We start from the raw sequence: 20,388 nt of genomic DNA, 5'->3' as shown, positions 1-20,388 counted from the left end.
CTGAATACGTATATTGAAAGGAATTATATTTGGTCAAAATAAAACATTGTGACCAATTTGTTCTGAAACCTAGCCAATTTGCTAACAGTTACACTTAATGGGACGTTGCTGTTTTTTTCAAGATTTTTATTTTGGGGACTATACCTATATATTAATAACATATGTAATAACAAATCCATAAAAGCAATTTCCTGATTAAATGAAAAACTCAGCTCCTGGCTGCATGCCTTCTTAAGCACTTAGGAGATGTAGGCATTTGGGCAACAAAGGACTAAATGACCTACATGAAGTCTTTCTACTGAGGTCACTGTGGAAATATTGCATTTTTGTCAGCAGAGATTGGAAAGCATCAATAGATATCAGATAGATCAGATATCCTCTGATCTCACAAAAGAACCAAAAATAAGAATAATTATTCAGTCAAACTGAAGTTCTAATGATGTCACCATCTCATAGCCCTTCCTTATGGAGCATGACTCCTTTATTAAGAAGAGGATGTTCACGCGCAGGTCAATAGGTGTGAGGAGCTGTTCACAGCTAAGAGCTAGCCCCATGCTTGCTAGCCATGCCCCCATGCTAACCCCTAGCTATTATTGTTTAGTGCACCTCCTTTGGCTGCAGACTGCTGACCATCTTCCAGCAAGGCTTCCCTGGGCATCCCACCCCATTCTTGTCCCAGCCCTTTGCACACCCACCACTCGTTCTCAGAGAGCTGTCTCTGCCCCAGCTGTGTCTGGCACAGCTAGTAGGAATGCAGAAGAGAGGCTGAAATGCTACATGTGAAAGGGGTGATGGTTTCCCTTATAAAAAAGCAGCCTGCCAAGAGGTCACATTTCATACATGAAAATGGGCAGGTCTACCTCTCCCAGTGGAGCTGTCAGTGGAAAGCATGAAGTGGTCCCTTCTCAGGCTGACTGCTGGGCTAGCAAATCTCCCAAGGAAGACATGGTTATAGTCACGTAACAGTGAGAGTGGTACCCCACCAGGTCCTGGGATGCCAAAAAGAAAAAATCCTTGCTGGGCAAAGTGCAGCTTTGCCAAATAAGCTTTTCCTACACCTGTACTGTCCTGACAAAACCCTTGCTTCACTCTTCATGTTAGACTGCAAGAGGAGCCTCATATCAATCTTTTTTTTCTTACATCTTTGTAAAAATACTCTAGAACTCAGATACAGAGAATTAGTGGGAAGTTTGAATTGTTTTTATCCCTGTGCGTGGCAGTTGTATAAGTGATCATTTAGATGCAGTAATTGAGCCTACTGTTTTGGTGGGGTTTTTTGATTTTTTTCGGTTGTGCTTTTTTTGTGTGTGTGTTTCGTTTTTGTTGTTTGGTTTCGTTTGTGGGTTGGGTTTTATTTGTTGTTTTCCTTGTTCTACTTACAGATTTAAAAAAGAGATTGACAAAAAAAACCCCAATGATCTCATCTGCCCTTTGCTTACATCTGCGCCACAGGACTCAGGGTCACAGTCCAGGTCCTCCATCTGAGTGCACACTCTGCCATGTCCCAGACTAAGGCAGGGCAGGACCCCGGCATGTACCATTCCCACCTTTCCCCATGCCAGGCCCTAACCACTGTTCCATTCACCTGCAACAGACCTGGAAATTTCAGACAAATAGTCAAGGTCCTAATATACTGCCCTCATTCTGCCTGTGGGTTGAAAATAGCATCTCTGGAAAGCCAGATGTATGATGAATCCAGCAGGTGAGATATTTTATTGTTGCTCATCTGCCTAGGGTAACTCTACCAGAAAACTATTCTAGCGTAGGCAGTTTTCTTCTCACGTTCCTAACAAAGTGAGTGAATTCATACCTCAAAGGACCAAAATTGGACGTGTGAGGGAACTGTGATGAATGATGCATTTATAACTCTCTTGTTCCAGAATCCTTGTAAGATCGGGGAAAGGTTCTTCAACAGAGGGCAGTGGGCATGGCTCCAAGTGTTGGAGTTCAAGGGGTGCCTGGACATGGACAATGCTCTCAGACACAGAGTTTGAGTTTTGGGTGGTGCTTCGTGGAACCAGGAGCTGGATTCAATGATCCTTGAGGGTTCCTTCCAGCTCAGAATATTCTGTGATTCTATGATCAACTCTGTATCATTCTCACTTGCTTCGCATTATTTCAAGCTTGTTTTGACATCATCACTAACAAAGATATGTACTTGCTAATTAAAAGGAAAGCTGGGATTTGGGAAATGCAAGGCTTGATTAATAGACAGAATCACAAGTCAGAATCACAGTTCCCAGCTTCAAAGTACAACTAATTACTTCACTAATCGCATTCCCAAAGCTATACTTTGATGGGTATGATTCTGGATGCTCAGAGAGGGCTATTCCAAGTTCACCAGTACACGGAAAAGGAAAGTAATTAAATATTAGCTACTGCATAGCTTTGCTATAGTTTCAAAGTAAAAATGTTTTATTTCTAGTAACGAGATAGGGTCTGGAGAATCTCCTACATTAGAAGAGAAAATGGAGCCAGGGTCTTTTCAGAACTGAAGCACAGGGGGTCCCCGTGAGCACTGTCGTGCTGTGTGGGTGACGGAGCCCTGGCACAGGCTGCCCAGAGGCTGCGGGATTTCCTACACAGATCCCTTCAAAACCCAACGGGACGTGGGCTGGGCACCCTGCTCTGGGTGTCCCTACCGGAGCTGGGGTTGGCCCAGGTGGACCCGGAGGGCCTTTCCAGCCTCAGCCACGCGGCGCCTCTGTACTGTACTCCCGTTTTCCTCAGACCTTTGCTTCCAGCTGTGAATCTGCTTGAAACCGCCGAGCAAACAAGCACTTTGCCGTCAGGTCTGCGCGCCCGCTCCACTTCTGCACCCCGATATCCGCGGGTAGGCACCGGACAAGTGAAGCCGTTCCCGGCGGCGCACGGCCAGCCCCGGGCCGGGCCCCGGCCTCCCCTGTCCGCCCGGCGGCGGCGTGGGCGGGGGCTGAGCGCGGCGGGGGCGGCGCGGCGCTGGGGCGCGTCCCCGTGCTGCCCGCCGGACGCGGCTGCCGGCTGGGCCCTGCGCGGGCTGCGGCTGCCGGGGCGGGGGGCTCCCATTATGGTCAGCCATGGCCGGGCCGGCGGGCGGGCTGGCCGAGCTGCGGTGGTACGCGCTGGTCGCCCTCTTCGTGGCCGCGCTGGCCACGCTGGCCGTTTACCTGGTGCAGTACGCGCTGCTGGCCCTGCGGCGGAGGAGGAGGAGGCGGCGGTCCCCCCAGCAGCCCCCGGCGGCGCCGCGGGACGAGCTGCTGGAGGAAGGCGGCTCGGCGCTGGCCTGGGCGCTGTCGCTGGGCAGCTGGCGGCGGCAGTGGCGGCGGGCCTGGGTGGAGGCGCTGCGCGGCGAGGCGGCGGCGCGGGCGGTGAGTACGGGGCCTCAGGTGAGGCGGGAAGGGGAGGGGGGTCTAGGGGGGGTGTGGGAGCGGGCCGTGGGCGGCGTGCTGCTGCCCCTCGGGGTGTCTGTGTGTGCGGGGCCGTAGGGAGCGCTGCGCGTGCCTCTCTAGGTCTGATAGAGCCGGTGGCCCCGGAGGGAAGGCTGGGGCAGGAGGAAAAGCCGGGCAGCGTGTGTGTGAGAGATAAGGAGAGCGGCGCAACCCGGCCCGCAGCCACCGCTGGTTGCAGTAAGGGCGGCCCGTGTCTCAGCCACAGCGCTGGCCCGGCACACGCCCCGCCGGAGCCGCTCCTCGCCGTGAGCTCACAGCGTGGCACCGCGCTCCTCTCGAGGCAGAGTGAGGTCCCGGCCCGCACCGAGCCCGAAAGGCAGCGCCCGGTGTGCGTGCACCGCCTGCGGCGTGCGGCCACTGATGGCTCTGGCAGCGTCACCTCACCGCCCAAACTGCTCCGAGCAGCTGTCAGCACTGCCCGTGTCTCCTCACAGCGAGGGCCAGGGAGGGGCTCGTTCCCCACCTCCTCGAGCTGAGTGTTGGGGATTTGATGGTTTTGGTATGGCCTAGCGTAGCCGTGTGGCTAGTGCGCTTTGTGCCCTCACAGCCCAGAAGGCTAGCCGTGTCTGGGGCTGCATCCAAAGAAGCGTGGCCAGCAGGGCGAGGGAGGTGATCCTGCCCCTCTGCTCTGCGCTGGTGAGGCCTCACCTGGAGTACTGCGACCAGATGGGGAGTCCTCGGTACAGGAGAGATGTGGACCTGTTGGAGTGAGTCCAGAGGAGGGCCACAAAAATGATTCAAGGGATGGAACGCTTCCGTGAGAGGTCAGGCTGAGAGATGTAGGGCTGTTCATCCTAGAGACCTGAGAGCAGCCTTTCAGTATCTGAAGGGGGGGGGGCTGTATGAAAGAAGAGCACAGACCCTTCAGCAGGGTCTGCTGTGACAGGACAAGGGGAAATGGTTTCAAACTAAAAGACGGGAGATTTAGATTGACCATAAGGAAGAAGCTTTTTACAGTCAGGGTGGTGAAGCACTGGCAAAGGTAGCCCAGAGAGGCAGTGGACGCACCATCCTTGGAGACACTCAAGGTCAGGATGGAGGGGCTCTGAGCAACCTGATCTGCTGTAGGTGTCTCTGTTCGTTGAAAGGGCAGTTGGACTAGATGGCCTTTATGCAGCCTTTCCAACTCATACAATCCTATGTGTTCTGTGGAGGTTGAGGTGCAATTGGGCCTAGATGTGTGCCCTAAGTGCAGATTTTCAGGCTCTCCCTTGTGTTTTCATCCCTTGTCTCCAAGGGGTAGGTTCACCACTTCACAGTGCTCCTCTTTTCCTCCCTAGGACTCACAGCTGCTGACCTTTGAGGAAGATGACCCAGAAGAACCACTTGAGCTCACAGTTAAACAAGTTGTTAGTGTGGTGAAGTCTGTTCAAGAGAAGGTAAACTTCATCTTTATTGTGCTTCAGGGTACTTTTAGTAGGAAATGCCACTTTTTGTATGAGTGTCAGTGGGAGTTTTACTCTTCAGTACCCAGGTTGGTGAAGGTTGGTTACAAACTGCCTCCAAGGGACCTCTTTGCATTGGTTCACTTCTTGTGCAAGCTGTGAGCAAAGCGCTGCAGGGCTTCCGCCAAATGAACAACAGCCAGGGCTGTGCCAAGCTGATAGAAACGCCTCCACGTCCTCCTACTGCCATTGCGGTTCCCAGTCCTGTTGTTGTAGTTGGTTGGGGATTCATGTGGGAAGAAATGCCCTGAGGCAGAAAGACCTACCTGCATCCTGCTGTGCTGTAGCTGAAACAGGCCTGTTTCGTGGCTCCCAGCCAGACAGGGTCAGTGGGGCAGGTGCTAAGTCCTCCAGGTAACTCCTGATGAGGACTTGTCTCCTCCTTCCTCTTCCACCCCCACAGCGCGTATTGGGAAGTGGGTTTTCCCACACCGAGTGTGGGCAATATTAGAGTAAGGTGGAATGTAGCTCTTGTATCAGTGTACAAATGCACTAAGAGGAAAGAAGTGTATGTGTGCTTGTTGGCCCTGATAGCTCCTGTATTTCCATCTTGGTTACAGTAACTATTAGCCAGTGACTGTTAGCTCGGCTTCGGGCCCCTGAATCAATTGAACCCATTATTTTTCTTCTAGTTCTGCTTCTTTACTTTGGTTTGCTCGTCTAATTTAGATGTTAAGCAGCTCTGCAATGATTCCTTTGAAAATTATGCATGCTTATCTGTCTGATACCCAACTTACAGTCACACCCTTACTGGTGGCAGCTGGGGATTGCCAACGTGTAAAGCTCTTTGTGCACTTGTTCTCCAGCCCTAGTTCTGTGTGGGGCTTTTTTTGTTGCTTTTTTTTTTTTTCCCTTCAGATTTTCCCTTTCATGCCAGTGTTCCCCGCCCCAGCAGCTCTCTTCTGCCTGTTGGGCCTGGTGCTGCTGTGGTGAAGCTGTGGTAGCATGGGCAGCAGGAGCTGGGCAGCACCGGCTGTGGTGTGTCCAGGCTCTAGCTCTCCTCTACCAGGGGCTTTGTGGCCTGGCACCCTCCCTCCTGCCTTGTTTGACCTTGGATTGAGCCATTTCAGTATGTTAATCAAGCTGTTAGTATTGCAGCCAGCAATCTAATGTGGTTTCGCAGCAGCTTAAAGCAATATAAGCACATTTAAAAACGTATTGGATTAAGAGAGTTTTGATTACGTAATTGGGTGGTTCTGAATTCCCCCCAAACCTGTTTCCATAATCTTGTGCACAGCTGCTGGAAAAAATTCTCTGAATGATTCCTATTCCTTCAGTTAAGGTACAGCTGAATAATTTATTTCTATTTCAGTATCTAATAACCTCAGAGTGGCACTCTGATACGCACCCACCTCCAAAAGCCCCAGGATTTCTCTCATAGGCTCACTGTCTCTCTTACATACTCCTCGGGTAATGCTGAGCATCCTAAGTGTTTCATGTTTTTCTTTTTTCCTGCTCTTCAAACCCTTAATCTCTGCAAGTATTACCCAAAAAAGCAAATGAAACTGGTATCTCCCTTAGCAGCTTGTCTGGACTCAGTCTTCTCATGCATGTTAACCCTGCCCACGGCAGGGGGTTGGAACTGGATCATCTTTAAGGTCCCTTCCAACCCAAACCATTCTGTGATTCTATGATCCTATGTTGGTAGCTCATTCTGTGATTCTGTCGTCCTATTTCGGTGCAGCTGGCTCTGGGCATAGCTGGTGACTGCATGCTGCTTGCTTACCAACATTGTAGCATCCCTCAGAGCTCTGCACATGCCTGGGCCGTCATCTGACACAGGGCTGTTGTCCTTTAACTGGTCTGGCTTGCTTCTTTGCTTGTGATCTGGATGGCAAGAGTGTACAGGTACCTTGCTCGGCAGCTGGGGTAGATCTGTTGCACTTTGCTTCAAATACGTTTTTTCGAGATTTTAAACTGGCGAGGTTGTGGTCATCAAAGGAAGCAGAGGACTGAAGGTAAGGGATGAAAACAGCAGTAAATGGTTAGTGGTCATGGTGATGATAGGTTGGTGATTGGACTAGATGATCTTAGTGGTCTTGTCCAACCTTAATGATTCCATGAAGTGTAACACTTTAATGTAGCTGTACGCTGATGGAGCCCTGTGTACTTGTCCTCTGTGGAGCGCGGTGTTGTGCTCCTGAGCACACTGCATGGTGCTGGGAGTGGCCTCATGCCTGGCACACACCCACACCAAACTGACAGGAGATTGCCAGCCTGCTGTAGTTCTTCATTGCCACTGACAGCCTTGTTTATGACCAGGACACGCTCTGACACATGTGCCCTTTAGGTGTGTACAGCTGCACTTGTGCTGGAGGAGCTGGAGGCTGTAAAACTGGTATGCATTCCACAGCACGCCAGTGCAGACATGGTAAGGGAGCTGCTGGGTGTGAGCTTGGCAGGTGGCACTGCCATCGAATCAGAGCTGCTCTGTCAGGAGAGTGGCACCGCACTGCCCCTGGGCAGAGCCTCTGCTCTCTTGTAGTCTTCATTCCAGGTTTGGGCCAGAGCTTAAATATGTGGAATGGAGTGGGCTGTTTTCATTGTGCGGGGCTGGCTGTTCTGTTTCCATAAAGTAAACATTTGCAATATTCTCAGCTATTTCTGCCAACCTTTCCGTTACCAGAATCTATTTCCAGAAGCTTTGAACTTCCCAGCAGCAATAAAAGGCAACAGAGGATACAATTCTCTTGTTGGGAGCTTGGCACGGAGGAGTTTGGACAGAGCAATCTTGTCTGTTTCCCGACTGTTAAACTGCAGCAGAAGTCTCCCCCTTCCTCTTGCTTCGTACTTAAACAAAGAGGGGAAGAAGCCCTCCGAGTGCCCACAGTTTGCTTTTCCTTTGATAAGCAGTAGTAAAAAGCTGCTGCACAAGGAGTGGCTGTCTTGCAGCACAACAGGCAAGAGCAGATAGTGAAGCTTTGTGTCAGTTTTTCTATTGTGAATCCCACAGGGGCAAATGGTGGAGCAGAAGGAGGGCTGCTTTGTGGCCTAATGTGAGGTCTCATTTTCAGACAGGCTGTGCAGTGTGCCCCAAAAGGCCTCGTTCAGCTGTGTGGCTTTGCTGCTTTGTTCCCATCCAGCATCGCCCTTGGGTGCAGAGCTTCCCAGCTCCCCTCATTTCAAAGCCCACGAGGGCCTTGTGGTGCAGTGGCTGCTTTCCTCTCTGGGGAAAGTCTACTTTCTCATCATGAACACTACAGCATTAACTAGGATTCATCCCCAGTTATGTACGTGTGTTTATCTCTGGTTGTTTCTGGTGGACTGCACTGCCCTGACCATCACGTGCAGTCTGTATTGTCCCTTAACCACTTTTGCTTGGAAAGCTATCCCAGGGATTTGCTGCTTTAATGATTGTGTTATTTTTTTTTCCACAAGCCCAAGTGGAATCATGGCCCACGCAGCCTTTTCATTTATTTATATTTTTTTCTTCCTGTACTAGCATGATTCTTTATCTTGAATGTATTCACTTTTTCCCCCGGCACTTGCTGTCCGTGGGTATATCACAAGGGAGTTACATTTCCTTCCAGCCTTTGTTTGGCTCAACTAAAGAAGTTGTTCTTCAGGTCTCCTTTCTCAATGCTGACTTGCCGGTTCCTCCTGTGTGTCCCTCTCTGCAGCTGCTCCAGTTGGATTCATTCATCTTGAAAGTGGTGGCTAAAGTGGCAACAATGCTACAGTGAAGTCTCACATTGTGTTGAGATGACTGCCTCGCTGTGCTTCTTGACAGTGCTCTCTTAATGCCTTTCAGGGCACTTTCCTGCGCAACCTGCTGTAGGGAACCTGCTTTAGCAAGGGGCTGATCTAGCTGATCTCCAGAGGTCTCTTCCAACCCCTACAAGACTGTTATTCTGACCTGCCTCTCCCTTAGCTGCTTCATGCTGTTGTTGACTTCATGCATGCAGGTCATGGCTTTTTCTTAGAGAAATACTGCTTCAATAGAGGGGATTTTTCTTTAATTCTTGCATGTATGCTTTGTATTTTGAGTTGTGTTTCTTTTCTAGTCTTCAAGGTTTTCAGCTCTCTGTCCTCACTTTCTTTCAGACCTTCTACTGATGAATTTCGGAAATAGGTGTCCCAATTAAAATAGGCAAGACAACATAGTGGGTCTAACCTACTTTGGAACTGAGTATCTTGTCAAAGGGAGGTATCTGTGCTGGAAGTTGTTTGCTTCAGTGGTGATGATTACTGGTTTGGGCCCTGTCAGACAGCCTGCTGCAGATGCACATGGTCCTCCTTTTAGGCTTTTGCCACATCCATCAGCCCGGTTCAGGTGTCAGGTAACCCAGTGTCCCCAGTGGTACCGCATGCTGCATCTCTGCCTCTCTCCTGTGGACACAGTCACTGTAGGGCAAACTGTCAGACCTCCTGCACGTTCCTGTCTTTGTTTGTCTCCATGTCTTCAGCTATACTGTCTTCTAAGCTCTTTGCAAAGACCTGTGTGTTAGTGAGCCCAAAGTACCAAGTCTGGTTTTGCGACTTGCTTTCCCCCTTCTTAAATATAGGTGCTGCTTCTTGTCCTCCCACCATTTGATACTCACTGGGCTTGATGGGCTCATTGAAAATTCTCCCTCTCCTATTTGCTTGTACTCCCTGATGGTTGCTTTTTTCAATCCTTCCCTTTTCTCCACTTCTTTGAATTTGCATGTTTGTCAGTTGCAAAAGAATGACTAAATTCACTTGGTATATCTGTTTTTCTTCTATTGCTTACGTGGGTAGCTCCTTCTTCTGTGCACCCATTCCATCACTCTGCCTTCACCCCAGTGCTTATCATCATTTTGAAGAACTGCCCTGAATTTGTCTCATTGTATTTGCAGGCGCTCTTGCTTTCATGCTGGCTTCTAAAAACCTGCTTCAAGCCATGCTTGGATTAGACACTGCCTTCTATCTTCCCCTCTTCCCTTCTTGATATATCTATGTCATGTAGTGAACTACTTGGGTCAAGAGGGAACTGTATAGAAGCTACAGAAAGCCCCTTAAGAAACCAATGCATAGGCTCAGCTAGCCAAAGCAGGTGATACAATTCTTCTTTTGAATAGCTAAGTGTAATGGTTGTGAAAAGACAGAAATTTCTGACTGGAAAATTTTCTCTTGGAGAGGTTATATGTTGAGCATGCAAACTTATCCATGTGGCCATTGACAAGAGAAACCTTCTGTGCCAGAAAAGGACCTTCTCTTTCTCACAGTAGTACTCTAGAAAAAAAAAAAAAAAAAAAAAGGAAATTGTGGAGTTCCCAAATCTTACAGCACCCTGATCCCTGCAGCTGAGATTAAGGCAGCTTTCGCTCTGTGGCTGCCTCATGGAATACTCATTTTCTCATGGAGACCTTAAATTTTTATTAATTTTTTATTACTTACATGCTACTGATATGTGTTCTGCAAACTCAGGTGACTTTCTCCTTCTGGAAACAAAATGCAATAAAGCTGATTTCTGTCCAAAAAGCAATTGAGCTCATAATGCTGGGAGTTTTACATACCCATGTGATACAGTCAGGCTTGGGGAAGGTGGAGGACTTCCTCTGTTGGGCTCTAAGAGCTTCCTTCTGAAGTCACAGCCATTCACCATCCCCTTCACCACAGAAGGGACTCGACCGTCCTGCACAGAGAAATGGGAGAGAAAGACTGATGTGGAGGACTAACAGAAAGGCTGTGCATAAAGAAGAAGTTGTCTTTTACTATCAGGGTGATGAGGCACTGGCGCAGGTTGCCCAGAGAGGTGGTGGGTGCCCCGTCCCTGGAGACATCCAAAGTCAGGATGGATGGGGCTCTGAGCAACCTGATGGAGCTATAGGCGTCCCTGTTCCCTGTAGGTGTGGGGGGTTGGACCAGATGGCCTTTAAGGGTCCCTTCCAACTCAAATGGCTCTATGAAAGCATGAATCTGTGTGGTGCTGCTTCCAAAACTGAAACATCTTAATGCAAGAGCACACCCTGTGCAACTAGCAGAGGCATTCTGGTTCTCCTTGAACTGAAGTAGCTTTTGCTGCCATTTCAGGGTGAAGAGAAACTGAAATCATTCCATTCCAGAGGAACTGTGAAATCAAGATGTAGGGAAGGAGGGCAGAGCAAGGGGACAGGTCTTCAACAGCTGTGAGGATGCAGGTCCAGACACTTCAATTTCTTAGAAAAATATTTCTGTCTTGCTCCAACTATAATGCTTTTCCAGTCTTATTCTTTCCTGAAGTTTACCTGGAACTGACTTTTTGTTAGGATGATTGTATGAACAATTTTAGAGGAAGGCCTGAGAACCTCTGCAGGGTGTAAGATCTCAGAAGTGCACAGAGACCCTTTTGCTGGTGACGGGGTGCCTGTGAACAGGGAGATGCTGTAGGGAGAAGGCACCATGGTCTTGCTGGTGGAAGAGTCCTGGTGTTTGTGCTGCTGCTTCACTTCACTCTTTCTGCTGGTATAGAAGCTTGTAGCTTGTGCAGCTACAAGATAGCAAAGTGACACCTAAACTCTCTGGGAGTCCAGTTAGCCAGCCACAGCTGCTGTGTGGTGGTGCAAGGGCTTCGTTTTGGAGGAAAGTTTGTCACAGAAACTACAGGTTTTCTAGCATCCATTGAAAATGAAAGGTTGATGAGGTGTCCCTTGCGTGGAGTATTGGGAAGGAGAGAAAGAAGATGGATGAAGTCGAAGGGCAGCTTACCAGTCCAGATGCCTCTGTTTTCTCATGAATATTTGTCCTCTTTCTCTCCTCTCTCAGCCAGAAAGGGTGCTTTGCCTGACCCTCTCCTCTCCTGCTAGCAAATGCATTTTGTCTCTAACTAGAGCTTCACAGGATATGAATGAGCTGGGGTTTGTTGGTGACTGCTCTTCACCTGCTCCGAGACAAAGAATCTGAGGAAGCAGGTTGGATGGGGCTGTGGGGGAAGAGGAGCCCAGCACAGGAAGCTTCAATGTTTTTCTTCATGTTACTGTTCAGGGAGGGGCACACAAAGGGCCTACATATTTCTGCTGTGGTCTCTCAAAAGCATCTGCTATGTTTCTAAAGGAATGTCACTTTAGAAGGGAAGTGGCAGTTGCAGACTCTCTGTTTCCATCTTTGACTTGAAAATAAACACATTTTGAGGAAAAAAAAGCAGCACATGAACACATCTGCCAACACTCCTGCCAGGCTTCTGTTGTTTTTGTTTTTAAAGCAGTAATTGCCTGTTTACCTGGCAACCCTGCCTTTTAGACCTCCCGAAATTCCAGACGTGTGGCTCTGCGTCACATGTGCAGCAAGTCCAACTTGTTCTGAATGCACTGAGCTTCCCATGCATGTGTGGATCGGGTGCATATGGGTGGTAAAGCTCTGCTTAGGATATGCAAGTGTCAGTGTTTTTTGCTTCAGACCTGTCCTTTTCCCTCTTTTTGCACCCTAAAAAGATGGAAGAACCTGTCCGTTTTTGCTGTACTTAAGGAAAAGCCGCGTCAATCCATCCTCTTTGTAAATGAATTGTATTCTGTATTTTGACTGAATTACAAGTAAAATGAGCAGTCAAGCTTTTTAGTCGTTAACTAATTTCAGTTGTGTCCTAATTGTGGCTGCTTACGTTGATTATGTGGGATTAAGGAACATAAATCAACTTAGAGGGAATTTAGCTTTTGGGAAAGAGGAGAGGTGAGGAAGGCAGACTTGTCCACCTCCCAACTATGGTTTGCAGAAGACGCACCTTCTGCAACTGTTGTTGCTCATAGGTGTGGTTGGGTTTGTTATTTGTCATGTCCGCTCCATCCACCTGCTCCTTTGTAATTTCTGCCTTTGCAGATGTGCTGTGAAGCCCTCTGGTGCTACGGTGCATGGAGTCCTGGGAGATGGACTGTATTTAAGGAGAGACTGATAAGAATCTTTCAGAGGGTACCTGACTCATGTTGAAGCCTTCAACTTCCAATCTAGTGCGCATAAGTGAAGCAATAAGCGCACAAATATAATTTACTAGCATTTGCACAGAGTTTCTGTCAAACAGATTCTTGCAGCAGGTGATTTGTCTGTGCATTGCATTAACATGGTTAACTTTGCCTAAGTCCATCTACAGAATGTTTAACTCATCTTTCCAGTGGTGGAGCTGTGGGAACAGTAACCGTGAAGGAGCAGCAATGAGCAGGTGTCTTCAACCAGCAAGGCTGTTAGCAAAGTGAACATCTCTCTCTGGCTTAGTGCATGATTTCTGACTTCTGTACGTGGGGCTTTCCTCTGCTGCCAGGTGCTTTCTGCACATTCTTAGGTTTTTGAGCAGCTCCGCAACCTCAGTTGGCTTACAAGGAGAGGGAGGAGAAAAACACTGTGTTTGTAAACTCAATGTGATAACAAGTTAAATTACTGCTTATAAAACTGAGGATGTGTACTTAAGTAAGCAGTCAAGTAGCAAATAAGCTTGTCCCAGACATATAGCTTCACCACCAAATTTCAGTGCTCTCCTTGGTTTGGTCAAAGACTTGAATAAACTTCTAAAGGCTTCTGCCCATCAGCACCCCACTGGAATTACTCAGTCAGTATCCTCTCCAGAAGCAGCAGTGTTATGCCAAAGTTTCTCATTTGTAGGATACCACTAAAACAAATCTTGTACAGTTCATTTTTATGAGCCAAATGTTTGGTAAAACCAGCTATCCTGCGATAGGATGCTCGGTTTGCAGCAGGAGAGGAAGGAGAAAAAAACCTACTTATATCCAACAACACAAATTTTTGGAAATCGCCAGAATTGCCAGGTATTTTGTGTCACTTTGTGTCTAGAAGTGTACAGCTCAACTGCAGGTTTTAGAGCTGAGCGTGTAGAAGAAAGTGCTGGGGGTTAATAAACTGACTGGAAATCTCGCATGTGCAGAACATAACATAATTCTAGTAGCTTAAAGTCTTTCATTTTACTTAGTTCCTTTCTTGCCTTCTCCAAGCGTTCTTCTGAAGACTGAATTGTTCTTCCCTTCCTTTTTTTCCTCCCCTTTCATTTCTTTAGGTGGTTTCTTGTAATGCTGTGGGAGATTCCATTACATTTGTTATCAGCGTCTCAAGTTCTTCACCCACAGCTGCAGGAAGTCAGTCGTACAGCGTGAAACTATCTCCGCTTCACTTGCAGGTAAAGCCTCTTAAGTATTATTCTCTTTTTTTCCTTTTGTTACATCTTATTGCACAGCTCAAATGGAAGGTCTGAAAGGTTGTGTTGGGCTTTCACTTGCTGTTGGCAAAGATGCGTGCAAGCTCGTGTTAATTCCAGTAAAATATTTGATAATATTACAGTTCTGTCTTCTGCTTTAGGAATACTGTAGATAAATAAATAAATCTTTTAATAGACTGCTCTGATGTGTAGAACAACAATACCCTTTTTGGCTGGCATGCGCTCTCACTCGGTATCTAGTTTGCTTTCTTACACTGTCGCTTGGATGTATACTGCCTCAGAAACTGGTATTTTTCCTTTGGCAAACCTTAGTTTGGAGCTTGACTTAAAATTTCCTTACAGGATACCAGAACGCACTCCAATAACTTCTTTCCTATCCACAGCTTCACCTCTACGTGAAAGACAAAGGAGATGATGTCAAAGTGGAGTGGCTCCTCGTTAATGTCGATGAAACCAACTTTGAAATCCAGCCAATAGTGCAGGAGGTCAGTCAGTAAGTTTTATTTGTTGTAGTGAAAGTTCTAATGTAAGGGTGCAGTTCAGTCTGGGAGAGGACTTAGACATGTTTTGCCAAACCTTGCTGCTGCTCCTCTGGTAGTCACTGCTCAAGGAGTCAGAAAGCATCTCTCCAGTGCAAATCCCAATGCAGTGGATTACATTAGCAGTAACAGTAGCTAGAGCTAAGATATTGGATGATGCTGGAACAACTGAAGCAAAAATGCCTGCTCCTTTCTGCTGACTGCATTTAGCAGTGGAATGGGGCAGTTATTTATTGGCAGTGGTTTCTTAAACTGCTTCAGTGAAACTTGCCATGGCTCATCCATCAAAATCCTGCATCTCTGAAATCAAAGAGCATCTCTCAGGTTACAGAAGCATTAAAGATAAATCTGTACTTGACAGACAAGTGACCTGGCAAATATTTTTGACCAAATTCAAAGGTGTGAAAAATGTCTGTTACTAAAAGCCTTAAGAGTGCTTCTAATACAATGAAAAAGCTGTGACGATGTTCCCATCAAAGTAATTTTCCTGCCCTTAACTTAATTAGTTTTGGAATCCGGTAGCCCTCATTCAGATACAGCTCTGAAAAAACACGAGTTTTTAAGGAAATGATAAGTTACTTAGAAATATATTGACGCCTTCCCAATTGCACATTATCTTAGTATATAAATGTTGATTCATTGTTTGTTGTGCTTTTTTTTTATTGACACACTTCCTGAAAGGGTTTCTTTATGATTTGAGACTGTGTTCTGCTTTTGACCATTCACAATTTAAAAAAAAAAATAATTAACACAAACATAGTGGCACTTAGACATTTTGTATAACAGAGAGCATATGCTTGCTTTATGTGAGGTTGGTTTTCTGACTGAAGGTCTTGCTAAAGATTAGGTTTACAGCATCACAGAATAGCTGAGGTGGAAAGGGCCCTTCTAGGTCCATCTCATCCAGCACATTGATCGGATCCCCTGAGCTTTCTCTTCTACAGGCTGAACAGGCCCAGCTCCCTCAGCCTTTCCTCATAGGAGAGAAGCACCAATTCCTTCCATCGTTTTAGTAGCTCTTTGCTGGACTCTCCAGTATGTCTGTGTCCCTCTTGTACTGGGAAGCCCAGAACTGGACCCAGTATTCCAGGTGAGGCTTCACCAGGGCAGAGTAGAGGGGAAGGATCACCTTCCTCGACCTGCTGGCAATGCTCTTCCTAATTCACCGCAGGATACCATTGCCCTTCTTGATCACAAGGGTTTATTGCTGGCTTGTGGTCAGCTTGTCCACCAAGTCCTTCTTTGCAGAGCTCCTTCCCAGAAGCTCAGCCCCTAGTACTGGCTGTGATGGTAAAGCTGCTACTGAAGACCCATAGCTGAGTGACCTAGAATCATAAAAATTTATTGCCATAGTTTTTGTACACAAAAATGTTAAGCTCATAACTAAAGACAGGCAGGTCTTTTGAAGTGTGTTTTAATGCTTTAATTAAAACGTAATATAATTTTACTGTGCATGCAACTGACCTGCACGTGTTGAAGTGGCGTGCTGATTGTCCACTCACTGAACAAGCAGTAAGTATTCACTGCCATGTGCAAATGAGTCTGGCACTGTCTCTGGCCTTCAAAGCCTGTTTTTTGAGATGTGCCAAGTGACAAAGCAGTTGTAACCTCCTGTGCTTTGCCTGTGATTTTAAAATGAGCCTGTGAAGTTCTTACCACTTAAGGGCTTCTTTTTCACTTTGAAGTTTCTGTTAGCATTCAGGGAAGTGGGGAGGTGACAAACAGCTGTTTAATGGATAAAACAAGGAGCAACCTACCCTTGGTAATTCCTTCAGCTCTTAAACTTTTAATGTCAGCTTCTGTGTCCTAGTTTGTAGTTCTTTTTTCTCTTACAGAAATGTTATGTACAAATTGAGATCTTTAATTGCTGATGGTTATCAACAAAACAGTTCTCCCATCAGTCGAACAAGTGGATATAATAACCTATTTTCTGTTGATGAAAAACATCAGAAAATACCTTCAATAGAACCCAATGACAGCTGCTGCTGCTGTTATTATTATTAAATAACTAATACCAGTTTTGGTTGATGGCGGAGTGAGGGTTGGCTGGAATTTTGCAAGTTGGCATCATTCTTCATCCAGCAGTGTGTAGGTAAGGGCAGGGGAAGGAAGTCACCCCCGAAACAGTGAGAACAACCAACAATTTATCTGCTTATTTAAGTATCTCAGAAAACGTAAGTTACTGAAACAAGTATACTTTTTCAATATTCTTAAAAGCAAAAGTATTATTTGGAAGCTGGAGGAATGTGCCTCTGCCTCTTTCTTTTAGCAGTTGTGTTGTGAACAAAGCAAAGTTGCTGTAGAATTAGCCAATACTGTTGCAGGTTTTCGTCAGTAGCTGCATATCATCAAAGGGTGGGTGCATGAGGAGGTGGTGCAAAAGGATTTCTGTATGCAGCATTCCTGGGATTTTTATGAAATGCCCGGGCTCTTTCTGTAACACTTGAGTAATTGGGAAAGGGGTGTTGCTCCAAATTGGTTTGACCTGCTGTGCAAGCTTCAAGCATCCCTGTAGGAGTGCGGAAATGACTCCATGTGCATTAAAAGAGGACTGAGGGTTGCAAGTGACAGAATCTGGTGCTGGGCTCTGCATGCTGAGGGGCACAGCTCCAGCAGAGGAGGTTGATGCAGGATGTCCACTCAGCTGCATTCACAGGGCTGTAGCTTGATACCTGAGCTGCTGCAGTCCTGTGGGTTTGCTTAAGCTGATGGGAATGCTGGAAGCTGGTGCTGCGCAGCCTAAGCATTATCAAGATAATCTGCGGGAATTAGGGCTTCAGTTCCCTGCCTGATCTTCCTGCTGGTACAAACTGCGTGTCCTTGTCACCAGCGTGCCTTGTCTTCTGCAGCTGGGCCTGCTTTGTTGGCACTGCTTGCTGGAGGTCTGCTCTCATCTGACAGCAGCATGTGAAGGGGTACTTTTTTTTCTGCTTTGTATATTTATTGCATTTGCCTGTAACACTGAAGTCTCTCAGACGTAGTAACAAGTTAGAAAGGGTGGACGAGTCCTCTGTCATTCAACTCGATCTTTTCCTTAGAAAACAAACCTCATGGAGACTTCTCCTGGGCTGCCTCCACAGCAAAGGTAGCACCAAACTGCCCTTTCTTGACATCTTCATTTGTGGAGTCATTGGCGTGTAGGTAACTGAGCAGAGGAAAGCTTTCCAGCAGTGTGATGCAAGGAGCATGGGGACGGGTTGAATGGTTCACTCTGATGTTCCGAAGATGAAATGTGCAAGCAGGCAGTGTGAAATGCAGACGGCCACAGGGTTTTTGAGTAGGCAAAAAGATGAGTCAGTCCCTTGGAGTAGCATGACTGTCCATCCATTCCGTGCACTTCTCAGCAAGGCTGAAGACCTCCAAGAGATGCTACAGTAACTCTTCAGTGCAGTATAGGATTAGCACATTCTCAGCTGTCGCAGGCTGGCAGAGCTCCCATTAAATCAGTGGAACAGTGCCTATCTGCTTATCTGCGGACCTGATCTGCTCCCTCAGCAGAGTGCAAAGCAGTACAGCAACTTTAAAACAGCACCAAAAAGTGTTAGTGAAACGCCTAGTTTTGTGGCTAAGAGCTCTGCCTTCCTAACTCTCAGGACAGCATGTGGCTTTGTTAGTGTACATTTCTAGTTTTTCTTTACTGCTTAATGTAGAAATGTAAGTAATTATTTGCATGATCTCCTGGTACATTCTGTTGTTAGCAACAGAAACTGTGACAAAGGTAATTGGCAGTTGCTTTGGTAGTTTGGATATGCCAGGTAATTTTATTTTTTTTTGCCTTAACTTGTATTCTTCTGAATTTTGAGCAACATTATTGTTGGTTTCCTTTTAGGGACAGGGAGAAGGGACTTGTGCAATATCTGAAACGCTCAGAGATGTTTTGAAGAACCTCTTTAGTTCAGTTACTCCATCTGTAGTGTTGAGTACGAGACCTACAGACATAAAGGAGGTTCAGGTAAGTCCTATTCCTACCTGAATCTTTGAGAAGTCTCCTTCTGTGTAGTGTTTTTATTACCTGTTTATGATCCAGAAACCAGTACGTTCAACACCGCTCAGTGATTAGAAACAACTGGAATGCTTGCTTTAAAACAACACAGCCTTTGGCAGTGCAAGCTTTGTGATTATAACTCCCATGTGGCTATTTGTGGATGTTACTCCACATCACATCTCCTTCCTTACATTAATGTGATAGAAGTTAAGCATTTGCGTATGCTCCATCCCTCTTGTTTTCCTTTTCACAGAATGTACAGAACACGAGCGCTATCCCTCAGGGCACCAGCCCGCCTAAACCTCCAAGGGCTCATGAACTGAAACTGCTGGTAAAGAACATCACGGTAAACCTCACTGATCACAGTGCTGCAGGTAATGTAGCCCAGAGGGTGCCACTTGTTTTCAAGTAGGATCTTGGGTTTTAGGTTTTTTGTTTTTTTTTTTTTAATTCAGCTGATATCATTTGGAAGTTCTCACTTACAAGCTTGGCTCAGATCAACATGCACAAAATTGCTGTTCTCCCAGAAACAAGCTTAGTCATGCTTGTACAAAACTGTGAATGTTTTGGTTTATTTAATTATTTATACATCTTGATCTTCCTGTAAACAAATCCATAGTGTTTGAAAACAAATTGAAATGAGCATATTCCTAAAGTTGGTTGTTTATTCTCTAGAGTTTATTTTAGAAGTTATCACTTTGAGTGATAACAAGTTGGATTGCATTCAGAACCAGCTCTTCATTGACTATTAGCAGTGGCATTGCTTTGGTTCAGTACTGCCCTATTTTTTCAGCTGTTTTCCCATATTTGGGGGCAATGTTCTGATTTATTTATAACTCTCCTCCTTTATGTAAGCTCTCCTCAAAGGGTTTTGTTGTTGTTGTTTTACCCCTAGTAGAGTATCTCTGTGGTAAGTGGAGGTATACCTCATGCAGATGGAGAATAAAGCCAAAAGGAGCTCACAGCCTGGTGAAATTGCACTGCTGGTTTAAGAAGGAAGCACCAAACACGTCTGACAAGTGTTCAGACTTCTTCAAGTGCGAACTTGCTTGCATCATTGCTTGAGGCATGAGCAAGCATATTTTGAGTTGCGTCAGAGAAAATGCAAATTTGATTCCCTGTGGCTTATTGTCGCTAGCAATTCTGTAACAATCCTTTTAATGGAAGCTACTAGCTGCTAAAACGGGCAAGGCACTGGTCTTGGATAAATATGTTCTTGCTTTACTCCTTTTTTCAGTTTTTTTAGACTGTTTATATATATATATATACATATATATGTGCATTTATATATATATATGTATGTATTATAGAAGTTCTGGAAGTCTTGGCAGTGAAATATCGTCTATAAATAGAACTGTACTGGAAACTGTAGATTGCAGCAGGAAAACTCATTGAGAATTCATTGTTACTCTACAATTTCGTAGTGCAAACGAAGCTTTTCAAAAGAGCTGCCATTAACAGTCATGAGATGAGATGCCTTTATAAGCTCAGGATGCATACGGCAGAGGATTTGCCTTATGGGAAGCCCCTCTGTCCCCTCCATCAAAGTGTAAGGAAGAGGGAAGTCATTAATGCTCTGTTCTGTGGAAACCCAGATATGGAGATCCAGAAATCACCATTTGCTTTTCTAACAGGAGGAGGAAATTTTTCTTGTTCTCTAGCAACTCCTGGGGTGTGAATGCTTTGGAACAGAGTATGAGAAATAAAGCCTCATAGTAGTGGTCACTTTAAATCCAGTGGAAATAGTGGCACAGCTGGGCAGATGCTGGCTTCTGGACAGAGCTTGCTGCCTTTTCTTGTTCCCTTCCCTTTTCCTTGCCTTGTCTTGTACCAATAATTAACCATCCCACTGCAGCTCCGAGCCTCCCTTATAAGTGTGCACTGCTGTAGGCTCATG

General features: G+C 46.3%; 1 protein-coding gene across 1 annotated transcript in view; it reads left to right on the top strand.

Annotated features, from left to right (window-relative positions):
- The window catches only part of C2CD2 (C2 calcium dependent domain containing 2), a 36,027-nt gene continuing 18,598 nt past the window's right edge, over nucleotides 2,960–20,388 (top strand). Inside the window, exons 1-6 of the mRNA XM_021406194.1 lie at nucleotides 2,960–3,347; nucleotides 4,709–4,807; nucleotides 13,809–13,928; nucleotides 14,351–14,452; nucleotides 18,336–18,458; nucleotides 18,745–18,865. Coding sequence (XP_021261869.1) covers nucleotides 3,057–3,347; nucleotides 4,709–4,807; nucleotides 13,809–13,928; nucleotides 14,351–14,452; nucleotides 18,336–18,458; nucleotides 18,745–18,865 — 856 coding nt within the window. The 5' untranslated portion in view covers nucleotides 2,960–3,056. The remainder of the gene's footprint in view (nucleotides 3,348–4,708; nucleotides 4,808–13,808; nucleotides 13,929–14,350; nucleotides 14,453–18,335; nucleotides 18,459–18,744; nucleotides 18,866–20,388) is intronic.

This window comes from Numida meleagris, chromosome 1, assembly GCF_002078875.1.
Source record: "Numida meleagris isolate 19003 breed g44 Domestic line chromosome 1, NumMel1.0, whole genome shotgun sequence".
Taxonomy (NCBI): Eukaryota; Metazoa; Chordata; class Aves; order Galliformes; family Numididae; genus Numida; species Numida meleagris.
Note: the sequence above shows the minus strand (reverse complement) of the source record. Positions and strands in the feature narration are given on the sequence as shown.